This window comes from Macrobrachium rosenbergii, chromosome 23 (genome assembly GCF_040412425.1).
Source record: "Macrobrachium rosenbergii isolate ZJJX-2024 chromosome 23, ASM4041242v1, whole genome shotgun sequence".
Lineage (NCBI taxonomy): Eukaryota > Metazoa > Arthropoda > Malacostraca > Decapoda > Palaemonidae > Macrobrachium > Macrobrachium rosenbergii.
Window position 1 is genome coordinate 2,540,046 of NC_089763.1, and position 24,601 is coordinate 2,564,646.

At 40.7% G+C, this 24,601-nt stretch overlaps 1 protein-coding gene across 12 annotated transcripts in view; it reads left to right on the plus strand.

The window, feature by feature from the left end:
- The window catches only part of LOC136851231 (cyclin-D-binding Myb-like transcription factor 1), a 672,051-nt gene that overhangs the window by 300,127 nt on the left and 347,323 nt on the right, over positions 1–24,601 (plus strand). For all 12 annotated transcript variants that reach the window (XM_067125176.1, XM_067125181.1, XM_067125178.1 and 9 more), the window contains exon 5: positions 20,123–20,240. In XM_067125176.1, the coding sequence (XP_066981277.1) occupies positions 20,123–20,240 (118 nt within the window). The remainder of the gene's footprint in view (positions 1–20,122; positions 20,241–24,601) is intronic.

Here is a 24,601-nt window from a genome sequence, read left to right on the forward strand (position 1 = left end):
TGGACCTAACCTAATATAGGCTAGGAAAAAGAAAGGGGCAGAAGGGAGGAGGAAGCAACAGGGAGAGAAATTTTGTGCCTGAGAACCAACCAGGATCGAGAATGGGGGGCAAGAAGGCGACTAGCCTAGAGGAAACACATCCAAAGAACTCGATTCCCCTAAATGGAGGAAGAGGACTAAGGGGCTCACTCTGCCCACCAAAAACGATCCCGGAGGAAACAGCAACAAAACTCCTCAACCTGAACTCCCCACCCAGGGCAAGGGGATGGAAGCAAACAGCCTACTCCACAAAATAACCATCACTTATAAAAACTAAAATGTGCTCAACAGAGAGCGTAGCCTACCACGGGGAAGCGGTTAGATCTGAGGCTGCCGCCAGCACCCGAGGTAAACAAACAACAAAATAATAAAAATAAAACTAAAAGAGAGAGCACCATCTTCAAGCAAAATTAATTAGCCTAGTAAGACCAAAAATAACAGGAACCCAACCTGGAGGGGGGGAACCTAGACGGGGCATCACTCTCACCAAGGCCCGTAGGCCAATGAAATAAAAACTAAAAATGGAGGGGAGCCACCGCAAGGAACCACCAGGAAGGGGACCAAAGGGGCAAAATTTATCTATAACGACGAGGAGACAACTCCAACTGAAAAGAACAGAAGGAGTCGCCTCGCGGTCGACATGGCTGGCAGGGGACGCCAGTGAAGACATAATAAGATCTCAATATTTATGAAAATACGAGACCTTAACAGCCAAAAATCAGAACAAAACCCCACAAGAAGATGGTACTTAACTTGAAATGGTAAAGCTGCTCGACGCCATCTCAGAAAGCAGAAAAATCCAAAATAATGGAGACGAGCACACAAAAGAAACAGCGATTTCACGTGCTAGAAAATGGAATGAGGTAGGTGGCGCTGGTGTCGCCTGGGTCCTGGCGGGTGTTTGGTGTGGGGCTGTAACGGCTCACCGCTCTGTTCGGGGTTTTGATAGGGAGAGATCTTTCGAGTAGGTTTCCGTGGTAGTGGTATTCACTCACCCCTCCTTATACCGACGCCTTCCTAGAAGACGCCGACTGGGGGTAGTAACCCCAGCTTTCCTGAAAGCTCTTTTTCTCTGGTATATCTAGCAAGGTTATACCTAGAAATTCGTGCTGTAATGGAATTTCACCGGCTGACACGGGACTGGACTCAGAAATATATATATATATATATATATATATATATATATATATATATATATATATATATATATATATATATATATTTAAATATATATATATATAAATTTTATTATTTATTATATATATATATTATATATATATATTTATATATATATATATATATATATATATATATATATATATATATATATATATATATATATATATATATATTCATGATGTGTTCCAAGTACCTGGTTATTACACAACTGATCACATAATTCAAAATTTTACCTCACTTCAGCCAGATACCTGAACTCTCATAACAAAAATTACGATTGAGTACTCTAAAGCTAACAGTGATCCCTTAACAAACTTAGTAATCACATGAGAAACCACACTAAGTTTATCAAAACAAGTGTGAGGTATCAACAATTAAACAAGAAATATAGTAAAGCAAAAGGGCACCACTCCATCAAACAACTTTAGCTGTTTCCCTGATCTTAATTCACTTCAGCAAAACTAGGGGACAAAACATGTTTACCACTTTGCCTCATGCACACAATTAATCCTATTCACTGGTGATCAGCAAATGAAACACTGTTTTTAGAAATATTAAATGCATAAATTTATTTTTAAATTTAAAATTTATAATTAGAATTCACAATCTGAAAAAAATTACTATTACTTGTAAACAGCACAAAATTTAATTAATTCTTGATTTCAATTATAAAACAAAATTAAACCACAAAACTTTAATTTATCAAGAAATTAAATTAATCAAGCAAAATTTAAACTATTAAGAATTACACAATATTTGAAAAGAAAATCTTAGTAAATGAAAATTGAATCAAGTATGCAATGTTAAATTATCAAAAAATATTTACAAAAAATGGTAAGTAAATAAATGTTCAATCACCAATATATAAAATGGGAAAAATCAAGAGATTGCAAACACAATAACACACAAAAATACTTTTTTGTTAGGCGCCGTTACAACTTTTCCTACATTCAGATCTCAAAAACTAAGATTAATACCAGTGACCACAAATATTTTATGTTAATAACTTCTCTCTTTTGAAGAGAGAGAGAGAGAGAACTAACAAGAACGGTCTCTAAAAGCAGAATGAACAGACGTTAGGATCCCAGTTAGAAATTAAACAATCAAATGACATAATTAAGGCATTTTGGGAACAAGTTACAAGAGAAAATTCTGGAAGAAGGAAGATGATTTCACTTCCAGAGCAAAACTAACGCATTAGAGCAATACGTGATCAGACCAGTGCAATCTTAAACATGACGCAATTGCCATGTGCTTCAGTGTATAAGAGGTGCTAAAGAAACGAGTAGGTAAAAGTTACTGCTGATTTATTCAAGGTCCAGGCGATGATAAAGCAGCATCAAGTCGAACTCATGGAAGACAATGGAAGCAAGGGTGACCTGAGGTCGATAACAATAAATAAATAAATAGAGCGAACGAGTACAATATACAATGTAACAATAAACAGAATTAAAGTTGAGTATAATCTTGACGCCTGCAAAACAAGAAATACACAGTACACAGTTGATGAACAGATAAATAATTGCTTACACAGTTTAAACAATTGAATTTTACGTGACCTGGCCCGTCCAGCGTGACGAATCGTAGGTAGAAAGAAAATGGGCCGTCATCAAAGAAAACTTGCTTAGCGGGGACTTTACAAACAACATAATCAGCAGAGACTGTACAACATGGCTTTACAAATACTCCCCCCCCCCAAGACATAGGTAACGTCTGATTAATCAGCGTATCTGCTGGAAGGGATTTTGGTTGAAAAATATTATTTAAAAACTTGCGTAAATGTTTGTAAAAGAGCTCAGATGGGAAACAGTTATTAATAAAATTCAGAATACCAACAGTACCTAAACTACCTTTCTATGCAAGTGTCCCGCTTATCTGCGGTAAACATTTTTACCAAGATTTACGACAGATAATAAACAAATATTTACCGGCTGTCGAATTGAAACTAATACTTAATAATCCAATGGCGATCAAGTCTATGTTTAAATATAAAGAAAGTCTGCACCCTTTGATGACCTCAGGAGTCATATACCTGTTTAATTGCCCCAGATGTGACCTGGGGAAGTGCGTGGGCTCCACTCGTAGGTTGTTGAAGGTGAGATTAGACTCTCATCCTGGCGTAAGTTACCGAACGGGTGCTAAATTATCAAACCCCGAATTTTCATGCTAAGAGACCACGGGAAAAAATGCAGATATAATATCAATTACAAGGATTTCAAAATAATAGGCAAAGCTCCGAATGACCACCAACTGTCAATACTAGAATCTCTTTTTATTAAACAACTAGTTCCCCAATTAAATACTCAGTCCACATCAACACCTCTATACCTCTCGTGAGTTTCCGTTGGAACAAAAACGGACCCTGAATGTCACTCAGCTTTTGCCTTCAGCACTATTTGCTATTCATTGTTCCTTTCTGTTATGTTTCTTTTTATACTTTTTGTAAAACTTCTTTTTTCTCGTTTTAAAATCTGAGACTATTTTTAATTCTGTTGTGTTTTTAATCTATAACTTTGAAAATGGGACACATGGTCCTGAAACGTCAGCATAATAAAGTACATTGAAAGGAAATACAAGGAATTCTTCTCCCCTAACTCGATGCTATGTATATAAATATGTAAAGGCCAATCCTGAGCCTATACTTGATTTAAGTCTCCGTTCTGTGAACAGAGGTTGGTATCTCGCTTTTCCGAGATATTTGGGTGATAGCTTGTAATGTGAGCCAACATCATAAGTTATACCTTTCCCTAACTAAATTCTAAGGACTACTGGAATGAGATACTAAGTACAAAACTAAACCTCTATTGACATAATAACAACGAAAATAACTTCTTAAAAAATTACGAAGAATGAAATCCAATGATTCATCATAACTATCAAAAGTTCTTCTAAGGAAATAGGGTCCAAAATCTTAAACACCCAGTTGCTTAAGGGAACACAGAAAATAACTCATCTGTCAAATCATAAACAGGTCAATTAATAAAATCAGGTCATCTCAAAATGTCATACCACTCCCTTCCTTGAAGGAGGGAGAAATGGATTGGAATGGAATACCTGTGAAAGAAACAAACGTCACATTAAAAACCAGAAAATGTAAAAATTGCAGAAACACAAATTTTCACTGCCACAGGGGTAACGTTTGTGTTCATAGTTCTGAAAGTAAAGTCTAAAATGTTTATGAGTTCTACTCGCTTCACAAAATCCTCTGGGACAGTCTCCATGTGAAAATACACGATTCACATGCTTAATTATACAAATAACGGATCGCAATGCCCAATCATTCAACGATCCCTCCCATTATATTCATTATGCAATGCACAAATGAACGTACTCTCATGACATCATCAAGTTCATTGTTCGACAAAGACACGCCCTCTGTACTTCAAGGCATCATGAGATATATGTACACACACATACATTACCGAAATGTTTTCTTCAAAACCGGATTTTGTAACTGGTTCACCTGATAGAACGTTTGAGCTGAAACTGCATTTTCTGTGCCGGTGTCCTGTCACCAAGGAGCCTTTTTGACTTCCTGTGGTATGCGAATGGTTCAGCATTTTCCTATCTGCTGTGTATAGTCAAAATGGACCCTGCGAATAGCTGACCCAACTTTTCAAAGGTCACCTTCGCGAGCAATTACAGTAGCTCGGTCCACGCACGTGAGGTGGACCCCACCTCAAAAGTTCTAGGTGCAAAACTTATATCTTATAACACAGATATTATAGCACAATCAGCTCATTTAAGAAACGCATTACTCTAGACGATTTCACTCCTGGTACTGCCTCACGCTGAAAAGCCTGCGACTGTGCACGCCAATGGTGATCCGACCAAGATGAAAGGCTTGCGACTGCACCAGTCCAAGCTGAAAGTGTTCCTACATCTCCCAGCGATCCGACGAAGATGGATGGCTTGCAACTGCACAAGCCCATGTTGAATGTGGCGCTCGCGAATCCTTTTGCGTCAACCCAATGTCTCCTCAAAAGTACGGCAACATGAAGACATCTTGCCCAACATCTCTCCAAAGTCCTGGATCGTCTCACCAAAGTGCAGAAGTAACATTGACAGCTTTCTCATGTGTTGAGGACGGTGAAGCTATTCCAACATCTCCGTTGCGAGGGAGTGGTATTTTCATAAGTCGGTCATATCGACAGTCATATCAAAAAGTAACTCGTCTATACCCTATGCCATATTATTACTGAACCAAATAAGACTACTAGTGCAAAGGTCATATATTCTCAATGTGAAACAATTCCAAGTTGGTACCCGGAATTTCCACAGTCAACTCACTATCAGGTACACTAACTCTAAGGAACTATTCATAAAAAATTCTACCCAATAGAAAAAATTACTCGAGAATCCTATTCATACCTGAATACACGAAAGGCAATCCTAAACATCTGAAAGGTATCATATCTCGTAAAAGACATCAAGGTTCTACTCTGGTTAGCGAATATTTCGCAATACCTGACCAGTTCTCGCCACAATAGCAATTGACTTAATGGCAATCGCTCCTATAAACCTAACAACTACAATTACTCATGGCACAGCTCCCTTAATTTTAAAAGAGAACTGAAAAAATCCTAAATACTCGAATTCGATATCCCTATCAGAAACTTCCTAAACCTCTCCTAAATCCTAACTGACATATCCCAACCTGTAAAAGATCAGACCCATTCGGTCCGATATACTAGGTACCTCCCCAAAAACAAAAATCCTAAACCCCAACCCTTATTCTGTAACTCTATATTCAAAGATATTGCGTCAGACGACAAAACACATCATAACATTCTAACATAATAACACACGGGTCAAATCTCGTATGAAATTAGCCCATGTCACAATTCCCAAAGTCATATGAAAACAACCCATTAACTCACAGTAACCCATTACTATCGCCAAGTGCGAACGATGAAGTCCCTAACCGCAAATGCGATCCATAAAAAAACAAAAACTCAAATTCATATATCTACAAAACTCTATGGCATTCTGCACACAATTTACACTAAGTACTACAGCTTATATCAGAAATCACAATGAACCCGAACTACTAAAAATTCGTAAAACTCTACGGAGTAACCTCCTCTTGAATTACAACAAACTACAAGTCATGCCCGTTTACAACCCATTAAAACCCGAAAGGAAAAAAAAAAAGACCCGTAACTACCCATTACCATAACAACACTACAACCCAGGAATGCATCCATACTACTATCCATTAACCCATCTTTTTGATCTTAGAAATATGTGTCAAACGAGACACACCTGTGTTTTCATCCAGAACAACGAATCTATTTCCCTTCTTTGCTTCAACGACCTGGAACGGAACTTCAAACTTAGGACCCAGCTTATAGTTCAGCTGATTACTGACATTTATCTTCAAATAAACCCTATCTCCAACAGCCACTTTGAGTCTATCTGGCTTAGCATTACTCCTATCTACCATGTCTCGCGTTTTCATCTCAAGATTCTTAGCAAGGCACGCATATCTCTCTTTCGCAGTTGAAATCAGCGATTTTACAATCTCATCATCTGTCGGAATGGGTAACAGATCAAATGCGCCTCGCGCTGGGTATCCAAATAGCACTTCATTGGGAGACATTCCTATGGTATCGCTACACATAGCATTAATACTATGCTGAACCTGTGGAAGATAGCGGTCCCAATTTGGGTCATTACCTCCCACGGTCATTCTAAGAGCTTCAATAACCTTTCTATTTGCTTGTTTGCACAAGCCATTCGCTTCTAGTCTATATGGAATAATGTTAACTTTCTTAATCCCCATTACGTCCGCGAGACATTGCATCGTACGATTCACAAATTCCCGTCCGTTATCTGTGATCAGGACTTCAGGTGCCCCATATCTACAAATATACCCATTAAAGAACGCGATCGCTACTTCTTCCGCTGTTTTATGCTTCAACGGGAAAATCTCTACGAATCTAGTTAACTCGTCAACGACCACCAACAGGTGTCTATGGCCATAATTAGATTCACAGAAATTACTCAAGATGTCCATATGGACTCTTGCTGCGGGTCTGGTAGGAATTGGGAATGAACCTAATTTACATGAAACGACCCTAGATGGCTTACATGCGTTACAAACTGAACAACTTCTAACAAAGTCTTCTATATCTCTTGACATATTCTTCCAAAAGAACTGTCCTCGTACATTCTGATACGTCTTTTCAATCCGTAGATGAGGAGTGATAGACCTACTGTGAACAATATCCAACACCGTAGGTACCAGGCTCGTGGGAACAACTATTTGCGTCGTATCGCCCTTATCTTCACTATTCCTCAGTCTGTATCTAATCTTCCTAACTAACACATTACCCTCTAATTCAAGCCCCGCAAAAGGCAGCTTATAACCCTTCCTAACAAATTCCCCTCTAAGAAATGCTTTTGCATCTCTCAAGGTCTCATCTTCATCCTGTTTGTTTTCTACCAGACTAATATCCCAGTCAATGCTATCTCCCGATACATAACATACATGCGTACCTTGCTCATCAGAAAAACTTCTACTAAGGGCGTCTGCTACAACATTCTGTCTACCTTCTATATACTTTATTTTAGCATCAAAATCCCTGATTGTTAGATACCATTGGGCTCTTTTGGGTAAAAGATCCGGTTTATTAAAAAGATCCACCAACAGCTTATGATCAGTCAAAACCTCTACCTGAGTACCCATAATGAGGACCTTAAAATGTAGGAGGGCCGATACCACGGCAAACGCCTCCTTATCGACCACCGACATGAGGTGCTCATTGCTACCCCGCGTCTTAAACTTCCTACTGTAAAAAGCAATCAGGTGGAGTTTTCCATCGAATTTCTGCATAAGGCATGCGCCTATCCTGACCTGCCTTGCGTCCGTAACTAAGTTGAATGGACATTCTAAATCTGGGAACTTCAACACTGGGGGATTTGTTAAAACATCTTTAATGGTTTGAAATGCAACTTGCTGATGCTCTCCCCAAACAAACTGCACATCATCCCTCAGAATATCTGTCAGAGGAGACGCTATAACGGAGGAACCCTTCACAAATCTACGGAAAAATCCCGCCATGCCTAAAAATGACCGAACTTGCTTCTTAGTCTTGGGTGTAGCAAACTCTACAATTGCCTTAACCTTATCATCATTTACTCTGACACCCTCTTTAGAAATGACATGTCCTAAATATACTATCTGCTTCTTGAGAAAATTACACTTAGCTAACTTTATCTTCAAACCAGCTAACCTAAGTCTTCTAAAAACTTCCCTAAGAACTTCTAGATGCTCCTCTACTGAATCAGTGGCAACTAAGATATCATCCATGTAGATATGGACTTTCTTCCCTAACATGCCATGCAAAACCGTATTCATCAATCTAGTAAAAGTCATCGGACTACCTGTCAAACCAAATGGCATTCGGGTAAATTCAAAATGACCCTTCGGCAAAGAGAAGGCCGTGTACTTTTGACTCTCCTCACATAACGGAACTTGAAGGTATCCCTGCATTAAATCAATTGAAGAGTAGATCTGTCTTCCTCCAATTTCCAAAAACAAATCTGGCAAACACGCCACAGGGTAGCGATCAGGAATGGTTTTCTCATTTAATTTCCTAAAGTCTACACAAACTCTGACTGAGCCATCTTTCTTGGGGACTGCAAGCAATGGAAAATTAAAGGGAGATGAACTAGGCCTAACAATGCCTTCATCTTCCCACCTATTTACTTCTTGTTCTACCTGTTCTCTAATCTTAAAAGGAATCCTATATGAAGGGACAAAAATATGCTTAGTCTTGTCCTCCAACTGAATCTTGTGTTCTAACACACTCATTACTCCTAACTTGTCTCCTTTGAGTGCGACTATGTCCGCAAACTCGGCTAAAACATCATCTACACCCTCAGCATATTCCTTGTAATCAGCATTTCCTAACTGGTCTCTAAACACTTGCCTTCTAGCTTGTAAATCTGCTTCTGAGAAAGAACAAAAATCTCTGACAATGTTCACTGAATTATCTTCATCGACCCAGTCAGCGAAGTCGATTGCATAAGTACCTTTTTGATAATTACGAACTGTATCGCTACAGTTTAGCAACTCCACCCAAGTTATCCCTGAACTCGTTACATCATTTACCGAACTCGTACACAAAACTCCTTTCAACTTCTCGCTCCCCTCATCCACGCACACCTGTCTGGACTTTTTCACCCCTTTCACTCGCACTTTCACCATCGCAACCATACCCGGATCAAGCACCACAATATCAGTCAAAACTCCCTTATAGCGCTTCTCATCTCCCGACACATGTTCATCATTCAGCCCCGGACCTTCATGTACTTGTGAGACATTCTTACTCACTACACTCACGTCTGCCCCCTCATACGGTACAAACACACCAGGCACCCCCACAGTTATACCAGAAACTCCTGTATGAACCGATATCTTTCATCTCCGACATGACGGATGTCCCAGCAATAATGTATTTCCCAAAGCACATCTCCTTATAACCAGAAATGGTTCCATCAAAGATCTACCCCCAATGGATAAATCTATGTCCAAACAACACAATATTCTTAATTTATTTGCCTGAACGTCGCATACAGCTTCTTGCGCAGGTCTCAAAGATCGATCGGGAAACATTGATCTGAACAATTCTTCATTCATCAGGTTAATGGACGCACCTGTACAGACCCACTTACAACAGGCTTCAACCCTGCGGGTTCTCCTAAAAGTCCAATATCCCAGTTTTCCTGTACAAATGACCGGTCTTTCAACAATGTCTGTAGATTACCAGATTCGCTTGAGCAATTCACGTGAGGTACTTCCTTATCTGGGCTACCAAAACTCTGGAATGCGGGTCTGTTATACTGTCTCCGAGACGGGCAAGACCGCCAAGGATGATCATCACTATTACAGCTGCCACGATACCTAACACGGCAAAATCTCTTGATGTGACCCTGCAAATTACAGTTAAAGCAGCGACCCCGTGGGATCCTAGAACTCAAGCCACCCATCAGTCTTGGGCTATTATGACTTGTAAACAAATTTCTCGGGCCATGGACTGATTTCATGTCCTACACAACCATAGGCTGCTCTAAGGAGTCTCTGGTCACTACTACCTCTCCTCATATTTGTACTTAAATTCACAAACTTACTCTTGGCTAGTCACAAATACAAAAATTCCCAAGGTCCTGTAAAAGTATACCCTTTACCAAAACAAAACCAAAGCAAAACAATTTCCCTTAACAGAAATTCCTGTACAACACAAAAATTACAATGTTAAATCCCTTTTACTCTACAATTCATCCCCGAAACTCAAAAGAAAGGTACTTAACCGGAGTCATCATTAAATCACAACTTAATTAAAACTACAATAAAATTCAAAGTTCCCGAGACAAACAACTAAATCAGAAATTACGAAACCCACCATAAAACACAAAAAACAATTAATTAAACCCTTAATTAAATTCAAAATTACGTAAATCCAAAAACTACATTTACTATTAAGTAACCCCTTAAATAAGTTCCCAGTGAATTAAACCCATCATCAAACTACATTCCAAAGATTAAATTCACAATTAGCAACCCTTTACAGTTAAATTCCCAAATCCCGTGGAAAGAGAAAGAGAAGAAAAAAAAAAAACAAGTGCTGTTTACGTACACAGCTGATTACTCTTTAGTCAGTCAAAAAGGGGTCAAGTTCACTTCTTCCAAGGCCAAGCTATAAAAGGCCATAACAAAAAAAAAGACACGGGAAAATGCCTCTCAGGCACAGAGAGAGAGAGAGATTCGTCTCCCACCCCCTACAAGCAGCAACACCCCCTCCCTACTACCCCCTCAGTCCTCATCGAAAGCCTGATGACGCCTACAGAAAAAATGATTAACAGCACATCTCGAGGCTCGCTCTGTCTCCAAAGGCAAAAAGTGCTGGGTGCACACTTCCTCCTGTGTCCAAATGGAAAGTGTCATTCAAGCAAATGCAAGTGCTCTACATACATACACACATACACACTTTACCCACACGCACATACATGTGTGATTACAAAAACCAAGAAGTGCATACACACTTGCACAAAAACATTTTTCACCCCGCAACTCACAAATATCAAATAGAATACTACCCAATTATAAAAGTTCCCAGAAATAATACAACAACCAAATATCACCCTTAAATAATACACACCAATATACATATAACACACTCAGTGCTTCATAGGCGTGGTAAAGCAGGCAAGATGCTCTGCCCAAACTCGTGACACAATTGCTACGTCGCCGTGGTGATGCTGTAACACAACCGTTGCAACCGAAACATTAGTTACAATATGACACAAAAAAAAACACACAGTTGTCCCTATCACCAGTTACAACACAAGGAAAAGGACAATTTCACATTAACATAACAACTAAAAATAAACATCACAACACTTACGCTAGCAGCGCGTGAATCTCCATCAAGCGAAGAGAGAGAGAGGGACAAAAAATACTTGTGCGTCTTCACGTGTTTTAACACACACTAGCAGTCGTAATACCGCAATTATTACACAATATACCCATCGATATATCACTGTTTTATACCCTAAGCACTCTTCAAGAATACTAGCTTGCGAGAGACGCTTGCCCCCTGCAACATCTGACATTGCTGACTCCCACAAAATCCTATCCTGAGATGCCAACGCTAATTATTCAATTATCTAACTATCTAACACCTTCTAACTGCCCTAACTACCTTATACGCTGCCACCAAAAAATCTGTAAAGGCCAATCCTGAGCCTATACTTGATTTAAGTCTCCGTTCTGTGAACAGAGGTTGGTATCTCGCTTTTCCGAGATATTTGGGTGATAGCGTGTAACGTGAGCCGACATCATAAGTTATACCTTTCCCTGACTAAATTCTAAGGACTACTGGAATAGTTGCCCGCAAAATTTAAAAATATGTATTTTCAAAATATTGTTGTATCAGTATTAATTGCTACCCCATCATAAAAGCGAATTATCGAACTTGAGCACTACCTGTATATGTATATATATATATATATATATATATATATATATATATATATATATATATATATATATATATATATATGTGTATGTGTGTGTGTGTGTGTGTGTGTATGTATGTATGTATGTATGTATGTATGTATGAATGTTCCAGCATAACTCTGGAAAGCATTGAGCAATTTCAACCAAACTTGGTATACATATGACTTACTATCTAGAAAAGAATTCTGTAGGGGTAAGACATCACTGGAACCAAAGGGCACCAAAGGGGGTAGGGGTGGGAAGGGCTTCCCTGAAATGGGGCTGGTTCTGCCTTTAGACTTAGTAACTAAATAAACCCCTTTGGGTTTATCATACTTCATTTGGGTATACAAATGACTTACTGTCTAGTAAAGAATACCGTGGGGTAAGACACAACTGGCACCAAAGGGGGAGGGGTGGGAAGGGGGTGACATAAAAATAACTGAAAATGACAGATATTAGTGTTTAATCCATAGTTTTCGAGGTTGCTGAGATGAATAGTGACATTCCTGAAGCCCTTCAAGTCCAAGTTCAGCCCCGATAGGTATGGGGAGTGAGAAAGGGTGAAATGTAAAATGTCAAAAATGCTTGGCAATGTACCTAAAGCAACTATCTTAACAGGACAGGAAGAGAGTGAGAGGGAGAGGAAGTGAGAGAGTAGAGGGAGTGTTAGGGAGGAGAGAGCGAGAGAGTTGAGGGGGTGTTAGGGAGGAGAGAGAGAGAGAGAGAGTTGAGGGGGTGTTAGGGAGGAGAGAGAGAGTAGAGCTGGAGTTAGGGTGGAGAAAGAGGGAAAGAGTGAGGGAGAGTGTGTGTTTGAGAGAGTGAGAGGGAGAGAAACTGAGAGAGAGAGTAGAGGGGGTGTTAGTGAGGAGAAAGAGGGAAAGAGTGAGGGAGGCTTGGAGAGAGGGGGAGAGAGTGAGTTTATTGGTTGTCATTCAGTTTTCCTGGGCAGCGCCAGGTTGGTCAGCTAGTATGTATGTGTATATGTATATATATATATGTATATGTATATATATATATATATATATATATATATATATATATATATATATATATATATATATATATATATATATATATATATATATATATATATATATATATATATATATATATATATATATATATATATATATCAGAAACACACACACACACACACACACACATATATATATATATATATATATATATATATATATATATATATATATATATATATATATATATATACACATATATACACACACACAGTAAACCCTTGATTATCCAGATCTTCATTATCTGAATGTGACATTATTTGACACATGTGGACCAGGGACCAAGGATATATGCTATAGGTTTTTTAAAAAATTGAAAAAATTCGGTCTTTGATGGTTGGCAGTGCTGCACAGATTCAAGTTAAGGTGGGGAGTGTCGGATGGCAGAGCACCATGGGAGAGGAAGACAGTAAGTCTGTGTAGAGGAGCTCATTCAGAGAAAGGGTTGTTTTGGAAGATGCGTGGAGCTGGGTAGCAGTTTTCCCTGGCTACTCATTCAGAGAAAGGGTTGTTTTGGAAGGTGCATGGAGCTGGGTAGCAGTTTTCCCTGGCTACTCATTCAGAGAAAGGGTTGTTTTGGAAGGTGCATGGAGCTGGGTAGCAGTTTTCCCTGGCTGGGAGTGGGTGGGGATTTAGTGTTGGATGGGTGAAGAGGGCTAGGTAGATGTCTGACTTGGTAGAGCTTGTTTTGTTTTTGTTTTAATATTTATGATTTTTCCACATTTTATTAAAGGATATGTACAGTACTGTGCTGTAACTCGTAATGAAGTACGTCAATCACAAAGCAAAGAAATAGAAGAGATGCAGTAGAGAGAGAGAGAGAGAGAGAACAACAGTTGAGGTACCACTTACATTGAAGCCTATGACACACACACTCCTACTCTTTATTTTATGTTTATTTTATGCTTATCTCATTTTTAGTTTTGCTGTATTTTCTAATTTTTTAAATTTTTACAAGCCCAAAGATAAATGTAGTCGTGCATAGGGTATGTATGTCGACACATACTCCTTCACTTTGCTTGATGGTATGACTTAAGTTATAAACAGCACAACATGTTGCCAACATCTAGTAATTTACATTTTCAATAATTTTACTTAGAGATGAAATACCACCATTACTGTATAGGAAATCAAGCATAGCAAAAAAAGAAAAATGGCATTGTGGTACTGCACTAAGAAACATGCACACAAACGCACATACTGTGTAGAGACAATGATGTCTACATTGATGAAATGCCACATGTAGATGTACATACACACATGTGCACACACACAGGCACACAAGTAAGACTTCTGTAATATTATGAGTTGAAATGAAAAATCATTCATTCCAAACTTACAGAAAATTATCAACTATTTTTTAGTAGCGTTCTTAAAATGAATTTGCTTTCACCAGTCATCATTGAGAAATGCCATTTTTACTAGAGACAAACACGGGGTAAAACGCAGTTTCCATGATTGGGCAAAATGAGTAAAACAAATAAAATATGCCGTATATACTCATGTATCGTTCGGCCATCCTTAAAATTGTCCCTTAAACATGATTTCATTGTATACATCGGCATATACTCATGTATCGTTTGATCTCACATATCTTGTGATCCATAAAATTGTGTCCCTTAAACATGATTTCATTGTATACATATCTCATGTATCATGTGAGCTGCATTTTTGATAGCCCAGATGACATTAGGCTAGCCTCTTTAAACTCAGTAATCACATCTTGTAAAATAAATGGAAGTAAAAAATAAAAACAGTTATTACTTGCTGAACAAATTTCATTTTTGGTAGTTTATACTGTACTAGGCTCTGCTTGTGGAGCAAATTTTATTTTCAGTAGATCATACTGTATATACTAGGCTATGCTTGTAGAGTGAATTTCATTTTCGGTAGATTGTACTAGTCCAAACTTTCAAACAAGATTACTAAACCTATGGTTTATGTAATAATTCATATCCTTCTCTTGTAATTGACAATGACTTAACAAAGAATATACATAAACATCAAATACAGGCAGTCCGGTTAACAGTGGGGGTTCCTTTCCCGGCTGACTGCCGATAACCGAAAATCGCTGGTAATTATGGTAATAAATGGCATTTACGACATTGTGATCGCCAGTAAACCACTTATCGGGGCCATTAACTGCCTATTGGCGCCGTTAACTGCTTATCAGTGCCGATGTTTATCGGCGCTGTTAAACCACTTACCAACACCAAAAATCTCTTACTGTAACCAAAAATCTGGTTAATAACGTCATTAGCCAAGCATCGTAAAACAAACACCGTTAACCAATGCCGCCAATAAGCAAGGACTGCCTGTACAACATTAACAAACAAATCAGGAAACAGCTGTTTTGCAATTTTGAACTTAAAGTATGTTATACTATTTCCAATCCTTCTTGTTGTTTTAGGCGTTTCCTCCCACCTGCCAAATGTGCTTGGCTGGAAGTGACCTTGGTTATTCCCCGCTGGGTGAGCGGCTTCCGTTCTCAGCTACCACTCTGTTGGTCGCGAGTTCGGATTCCACAATAAGCTGTAGGTCCCGTTGCTAGGTAACCAATTGGTTCTTAGCCACGTAAAAGTAAATCTAATCCTTCGGGCCAGCCCTAGGAGAGCTGTTAATCAGCTCAGTGGTCTGGTTAAACTAAGATATACTTAACTTTTTATTCCCTTTTAATCCTTGCCCATAGGAGTAGTAGTAATCTTGGTTTGGGCTTACTCTCCAATACATCCATGGTAAATGTTGTAGGGTATTTGGACTATAAGATTACTGATGCGACAAGATGAATATAAAGACTGCAAAATATCATTGTAACTCATAACAAGACATTTTCATAATTTCATTTGCAATTATTGAAGAAGATAGAAAGAAAAGAACTACAGTAATCCCTAAGTTACCTGGATCAGAATTATCCAGAACTGGACATCATCTCACACACCCAGACCAGGGATCAGTTCCCCAAAGATATATGATATACAGTATATAAATTTCAAAAAAATTGAAAGAACCGCCCTCCGATGGTTGGCATTGCTGCGTGGCCTCAAGAAAATGTTGTTGCACTGCCTACACTCGGACTGACTGAGAAAGGGTTTGGGGGGTGGGGGAGGCCTCCAGAAGTTTCCATGGTGGGGGGAGGGGTTGGTCGGATAGATTGGCACCACTGAAGAGGAGGGGCAGTAAGGCTGTGTAGAAGAAGGTTCAGAGAAGGGGGTTATTTTGGAAGGTTGGTGGAACTGGGGAGCAGTTTCTATGGCTGGGAGGGGGTGGGGATGCATTGTTGGATGGGTGAAGAAGGCTAGGTAGACCTGACTTGACAAAGCTTGTTTAGTTTTGTGTTTTTATGTGTAAGATACAGTAATTCACATTTTATTAAAGGATATGTACAGTACTGAGAGAGAGAGAGAGAGAGAGAGAGAGACAATAACCGAGGAATGTTTACATCGAGGTCTAAGTACAGTAAAACACACGCTCCTTCACTTTTTTATTCATATTTTATGCTACAGTAGTCTCATTTATATTTTTACTGTATTTTCTGATTTTTAAAATTTTTTCAAACCGAAAGATCAACAAAATCATGTGTGTAGGCTACAAAAGAGAGAGAGAGAGAGAGAGAGAGAGAGAGAGAGAGAGAGAGAGAGAGAGAGAGAGAGAGAGATATGTTCACATCTAAGTCTAAGCACAGTAACACACACATCCTTTACTTTTTTATTTTTATTTTATGCTACAGTATTTTTGTGTATAATTTTACTGTATTTTTTCTTTTTTTATTTTTCCAAACCAAAAGATAAATGCAAGCATGTGGGTAGGGTACGAGAGAGATGAAATATCAATAGTTATATGTGTGATAATCATACTTAGAGTGTACTAAACTTGTAATGAAATATGGTGCAGTAAATCAAGCAGAGCAAAAGAATGGTAACTCCTTTGTATGTATGCGCTCACTTGCTAGATGGAGTTGTGAACTTCTGGAATTTGTTTGATTTATGTTCTTGTGTTTATGATACAGTAATTCATATTTTATTGACCCTCACAGTCCATGGCTAAATATATATTAAGCACACCCCTAGACCGGTCTAAATTTAAGGATGGCCAAATTAAAAAAAAAGCACATCACTGGAAAGAGGAAGATACTGGCAGCTCCCAGGTTATGTCAGGTTCGGATTACGTTGTTCTGGACTTATTGCGCTTGCCTCACGGCGCTGTTAGCCCCGATTTTTCGGCACCGTAAGTGGATTTGTGGCACCATTACCTGCTTTATGGGGCCATTATCCAGACTTATGGCACTTATGGCGCTGTAACAGCGCTGTAAGTTCTATTTATTCCCATTATAATTATGATGCTTCGCGTTATGGCGATTTTCAGCTTACGGCGCACCGCTGGGGATGGGACCCCAGCCATAAACCGGGGACTGTCTGTATGCACATGCACATGGTATAAGAAAAAAAATTCTAACAAATTTTCTGTACCTTCTATGAGAAGTTGAAAGTGAATATTTCCAACCATGTGCGAGGCGTCTTTTCCAAAAGACAGTTGGAAAAATATGCTAATTTTACCAAGTTATAAGTGTTTTTTGTAATATTTATTTTATTTTGAAAAATTATAATTACAGCTCACACAATATCATAACAGATAAGAACTAAAATCAGTAACAAATTCTGAGTATATTTATTGTAAAGTATTTATGAGTCATCCTTGGATGGGAAGTTGGAACAACATTCCCCTATACCACCTCAAGCAAGACTGAATCTCTCCTAGCCCACTGATTCTACTGCGCTACTACAGTTGCCATGGAAGAGTTGCCAGAAGTTATTTATGGCCCATGGAAGTGATCTGAACACTTTTCCTGCAAAATTCATTCAAACTGTATGGCGCAAAATCTTGAACATACATGTATGTTACCCGGAATCCACCCCAAAGCTATAAGTAAGAGTATATATATGTTATCCAGCCACAAGGGGTTAAACAAGAAGATGGGATTACAGAGGAAAAGAGGTTATCCTAATGTTATATGGGCTATTGAAAATGCAACTCGCATCATCCATGAGATATATGATGAAATCATGGTTTGGGGACGAAATTGTAAGAGTCACATGATACATGAGATTAGATGATGCACAAGTATAGGCCTATATGGTATATTTCATTTGTTTTCCTCCCCTCCCACGGCACCCAGCCCTCTGATTTTCCCCCCAACCTTGGGTTGGGTTTGGCGGTGTGGCCTCCCACAGGCCGCAAATCCTTTCTCAGGCTGTTTATGGATGTAAGCGGTGATACCAACAATTCCTTAAACCCGTGCAGCATTGCCAACCATTTGAGAATGGGTCCCTGGAGTCCAGTTGTGTGTAGATAATGTTGATGTTCGGACAATGTACCTCTGGATAATTGAGAGATTACTGTATTAATAAAACTTTGAAAGGCAGTCCTTCTCTTGGCTTCAGGGATGAAACATTCATGGAACCACAGTGAAACAGCTTTGCAGTAATCATGCCTTGATGTTGTGTTGGCAGTAAATAGGAAGAAATCTCTTGTAGATCTGTTGTAAGCATTCCCTCAGTATTTAAAGAGCAGCCTGGATGTTGATTGGGAGGCATTATTTCCATATTTCTCTTGCCAGGTGAACCTTTTAGGCTTTCCCATCAGCATTTAGTTCTGTCAATGTAAGTGAAGACTCGGTTTCATCTCAGGATGCATTCACTGTTCTGTCCCCATGTGAAGTGTTCAGCACATCAAGGGTTTATTGGCTGTGTTTGAGTTATAGTAGGGAGAAAATGGTCTAAAAGATATAGTGCAGGTCCTCCTATGAATGCTCTCTCCTTGTGTTTCTAACTATGTAATGTGAGGGAAGACGGAATCTGGAATAGCCTTGAGGACATAGTCTGCCTTCTTTGTGGAACTCGTGTCATTGGAAAGGTGGCATTGTATGTCTGATCTTGGGAAGCAGACAGATGACCCAATTCACAGGAAAGGTGGCAGACAGAGATTAATGGAATTTATACCTTATATTGTGTCTCTGGACATCTTGTGGTATTTCTCCTTACCAGATCATTTGAATAACAGTAGACTCTGCCTGTATAGCAAGTTAGTTGCGAGGGGGTTATGCAAGAACCATGCTTTTCTAGTAGGTCACCAGTGTAAGGTTATTTACACACAGGAGTCTTGGAGTCAGCTGATTTATTCCATGGATCTATCCAGATTTTGGTACATATGCAGGCAGTAATGTGGTTGCAGGTAGGTTGGTCAGGCATGCCACCAACATCTAGTGTCAAGTGATGCAAGTGATGTATAAACTTGTTCATATGGGGGCACTCTGATTGGCTGCAGAACCTGGATGCTAAACCTGAGTTCAGCAGGAAGGTCAGAGTTTACAACACTGAATAAAAGGCAGGCTTTGCGGAATAATGAATCTGAATCTGGCAGTAACAAACTGAAATTATTTAAACCCACAGTTGGGTTGTGTTCATTTCAGAAAGACCACCGGATTGGTGCAATTTTATTATATCTTCAAAGTGGTCATGTTCATTTGTGACTCCAGTTCTCAACCAACAAAACATGACAAGCTTTGGAAACATCCCATAAAGGAAGTATGTCCTAATCTCCAACATTTCAGATTATTCAGTCTGTAAAAGTCTAAATATCTGTAATTTATTAAATAAGATTAATATACAGGAACAAACCCTTCAGGCCAGGTCTATAAAAGAAAGTTTTAGCTGGTTAAGCTAGACATTGATGATAGTAGTATTTGATTAATTTATTTCCTGTAATGTAATGATGGGACTCAGTTAGGCAATGGTCTCTCTGTACAGTATCTTAAACAAAGTTTGTTTGACAGAAATTATATTTGTGTATGTTCTCCTCTTTTTAGTGCTGCTAGTGCCCAAAATTGCCAGACTGTAATGATGCGAGTCAATAGCCTAGGAGTACTGGAATTAGACCCAATGTTTCTCAACGCAGATGCCTTAAGTGAATTAGAAGTTGAAGAGGTAAGATTAAGTTGTGTCTGTTTATTCACTAGATAAACCTTTCTTTTTACTGATGCCTTAACAACTATTAGGTACTAGAGCGTTCAGTGATGATTTGCTAATCATAAATAAGTGAAGTGGTGATTATGGTGAGATTTAACTTTTCAGACACTGGCAGTCACTATACTGTGTGGATGTAACACTATTCTTCATTTTCTTTGTTTAATCTGTCATTATAATTACAGTGAGAATATTCAAATACAAATTTGTGTTATATTTACAAAAATGACCATGTACAGTATAGACATATGTACTTGGGTTTTGTATGTTAGCCACCTATCCACATTTCTTAAGGGGATGATGATTGTGGTGTTCTCGATGGTATGTAACACCTCCTTGATAGGATCACCATCCAGCCCCAGGTGCAATCAGTATGAAACTCAGCTCCTGGAGGTAAAGAGCATAAGGCAATAGTTTATTTGTACTAAAGATACAATACATTTAAAACTTCATGTGTTTTCTATCAAGCAAACTGGTCCCTTATATCCAATTACAGTAGGTACTTTTGCAGATAGGCACTTGAAGTACTGTATATAGTTCATTTCTTTATTTTGGATGATGTCAGCTAAGAAGGTACAGAACCCAAGCCCATTATGTAAACAACCCCTGCAAGTTGTAGAAAGTCTTAGTGTGGGTTGTAAATAAGATCGTTCATTTGTTCATATGATCTGGGAACTGGCAGATGCTGTTGTACAAGGCTAGCTGACTGTCCAAAATTAATAGAAAATGGTGATATGTGATAATGTCTTGTAGGAGGAGACTGAAGGTTGCGGGGATGGAGAAATAATATCCTGAGCATAAGTTGCTTTATTCCATACAGCAAACAGGTATACACAGACTGAGTACTGCAAGGTGTACAACTCGCGCCAAGAGGAGCAGGAAGAATAATCATGCGTATGTGCAGAGTGCAGATTCATGCGCATGCGTTAGCAAGAGACAGTGTTCATGAAATAGAGAATGCAAATACATACAGTAATATATACAGTAATCCACACCTCCCCTCCCCTCCCCCTTTTGCGTTCAAAGAGGTATTTTGAACGTACTATGCAAGTTACATACAGTGAACTATCAAGTAATAGTGTGCAATGCAAATAATATGCAGTGAGTTTAATTAAGTAATAATGTGCAAAGCAAATAACATACAGTGAATTTATCATGTAATTATGTACAAAGCAAATTGCATAAGTGGCACATGTGGGCTTTGTACACTCTGTAGGCCTGTTTAATCTTAGAGACCTGTGAGGGGTTTTGAAGGGAAGTGTTGACTTTTCCATGTCGGGGCTAAGGACCACAGGGATTAGAGTTGGGAACTTGACCGGGATCGGGCACTGGATATAGGAAGCGATGGTTTCGACGTAGCACTCCACCACTTGGGAGGCAGACCTCTTACTCGCGTGCCACCCATGATGATCCCAATCTTGTCCCATCGGCAGGATGTCGGGTCCTGATGCGGACATGTTGGCCCACATTCAGCCTGGGCAGGGGGCGGGCATGGGCGTTGTATTTGCGCTGCACTTGAGCTGCTCTGGCAGCGGCTTGGCGGTCACAGTCATGGGCCTTTTTTTTTGCCAATCTTCTGTGAACGACTGATGATGGGCGGACACATACGTACAGAGAGGGTGACCATACAGTACCTGGGCAGGAGAGCGACCACAGTGGTTGGGTGTGTTGCATAACTCAAGGAGGACATGATCAAAGGCTTCGCAGTCAACGTATCCTGTAGGGGCCGTTTTGAGGATCGAGTGCTTGACAGCCTTGACAGCGGCCTCAGCGTGTCCCTTAGACTGCGGGTAGTGTGGCGATGAGGTTATGTGGTGTACACCCCAACACTCTGTGAAGTCTGCAAATTCTTTGCTGGTAAACTGGGGTCCTCCATCGGTGCGTAGGCGCAGGGTAACACCCACCTCTCTAAAGTAGCGGCAGAAGTGCCGTATGGTTGAGGAGGCGGTGGTGTTGCCCTTGCAAGGAACGACCGCAGGCCAGTCGGAGAGGTCGTCCGCGACCACAAGAAAGGACTTTCCTGCTACCTGGAAGAAGTCTGCTGACACCGACTCAAAGGGCCTTGATAGGTGGTCATGATTGTAAAGGGGCTCCTGCTGTTGGCTGGGATGCAGACCTGGCAGGGCTCGCAGGCGGCAATGGTGTTGGCGATGTCCAAGTCTATCCCAGGCCAGAAGACGGTTTGTTGAGCCCGATGGTTGGTAGCCTCAGCACCTCAGTGTGGCGATGTAGAGCTGCAGGAACCAGTATTCTTGCTCTGTAGAGCACGATGTTACCATCAGTAGAGAGAGGTTCTCGCAGCTTCTGGTATGGTAGTTGGGAGGCGTGCAGGTCGTACCCGATTTGTGGGGAACCCAGAACTGATGCAATCATGAAGGCAAGCATAAGTGGGGTCAGCCTGTGCTGCTATTGACATGCCCTGCAGGGTCCGGTCAGCGTCGATGGTTGGGGCATCCTTGTCCTGGGCAGCTGTTGCAGCGTTGATGACTGACCTGATGTGCGCTGTTACCTCAGCGCAGCCAGTTATATCCTCAGAGGTTGGGTAGCTGACTGGTGCACGGGAGAGTGCATCTGGGATGCATAGAGACTTGCCACTGCGCCACACCGCAGTAAATTGGTATTGCGACATGCGCTCCTTCATTCGCTGAAGCCATGGGTTTTCGACCATGCCCAGTGTGTAGCTGTTGATGATGGGCACCAGTGGACGATGGTCAGTTTGCAGGGTGAAGGTTGGCAGTCCTTTGAGGTATAGACAGCACTTTGTGAGGGCCCAAGATACTGCAAGCGTCTCCAGCTCAATCGTTGCATACCTTGTCTCGGCGTCTGCGAGAAAGAAGGATCCACATTGGACTACTCGGAGATGACCAGAGCCATGGTCCTGGAGGAGGGCGTAGCCTATCCCCTAAAGACGAGATGCATCAGTCTGGAGAATGGTTGGCAGTGTTGAGTCAAAAGATACAAGAACAGGCGGGCTTGAGAGTGCTTGCTTCACATGTTTGAAGGCCTGGTCATGGTCCGGTGTCCACATAAAAGAGAACTTGGGGGTCATGAGTGGGCGAAGGGGCTGTGCAGTCGGGGCAATATCTGGGGTGAACTCTGCCCACTGGTTCACTAACCCCATGAAGGAACGTAGGTCCGTCAGGTTGGACAGTGTTGGGAAGTCTTGTAGAGCGGCAACTCGTCCTGGATCAGCAGCGATTCCTTCTTCAGAAAGAGTGAAGCCACAGATATTCACTCGGGTCTCTGCCATTGTGAACTTGTCTCTGTTGAGAGTGATGCCATGTTTGCAGCAGCGGGCGAGCAGTTCATTGGATCCTGTGGTAGTGTGTCAGTAGGTCGTCATTGAAGATGAGAATGTCATCGACAACTTTGACACATGTCTTCATGCCCCAGAGAGCCAGGTCACCACGGTAGCAATAAGCATTGCCAGTGGCAGCAAAGCCCATGGGTCCCCGAAAATTCTGGAAGCATCCGTAAGGCGTAACAAAAGTGGTGAAGGGCGGTCCTCTTCTGCTAGCTCCATCTGCTAGTAGCCGTGTAGAGCGTCTGCAGTGGTGAAGAACTTGGCAGTGGAATCGATAGTGCGGGCAGCAGCTAAGGGTGTGGGTGAAGGGTGGGCTGGTCGGGAGACTTGTGCATTCAACTTGGTGAGATCCACCATGATGCAAACTCCCTTGGCCTTTGGGACGACGACTAGAGGCTGGCACCATTCCAGTGGCTCATCTCCACAAGGCGTAATGATTCCCTGCTGGACCATGGAGTCTAGTTCATTCTTGACAGGTTTGCGGAAAGCGTAGGGGATCTGCCGTGGGGTGTGGGTGGCGAATGAGACTGCATCCTCCTTGAGGTGAATTTTCATGGAAGGGCCTGCCATTGGCCTTAATGGAGCTCCTTTAAGGTCTTCCTTAGACATGAGCACATCCTGGAAGGCTTGTAGGAAATATTCTCAGGCCTCGGCAGGAGTCGTGTTAGCGTGGAGGGGTAGCTCCTTACATCGTTTAATGTGGGTGACCTTTAGGATGGGCCGTGGAAAGCCTGGTGGGATGATGGCCAACTCCTTGCAGAGTGCATAGGGCAGGAGTGGCACCTGAACGCCTTCATGGATTTGAATCGTGGCGAGGCAGGACCGCTTGGCCAATGATAGGGTGGCCTTAAAGGTACCTAAAGCTAGTGTCATCTTAGACCCATCTGCCGTGAGGGTCACTGATGTGGCAGGAGCCTGTAGCTCAGTCCTGGGAATGCAAAGGTCCAAGTGCTGGGGGCCCATCACTGATATATCAGCTCCTGTGTCAGGCAGCATCATAATCTTGGATGTCTCATCC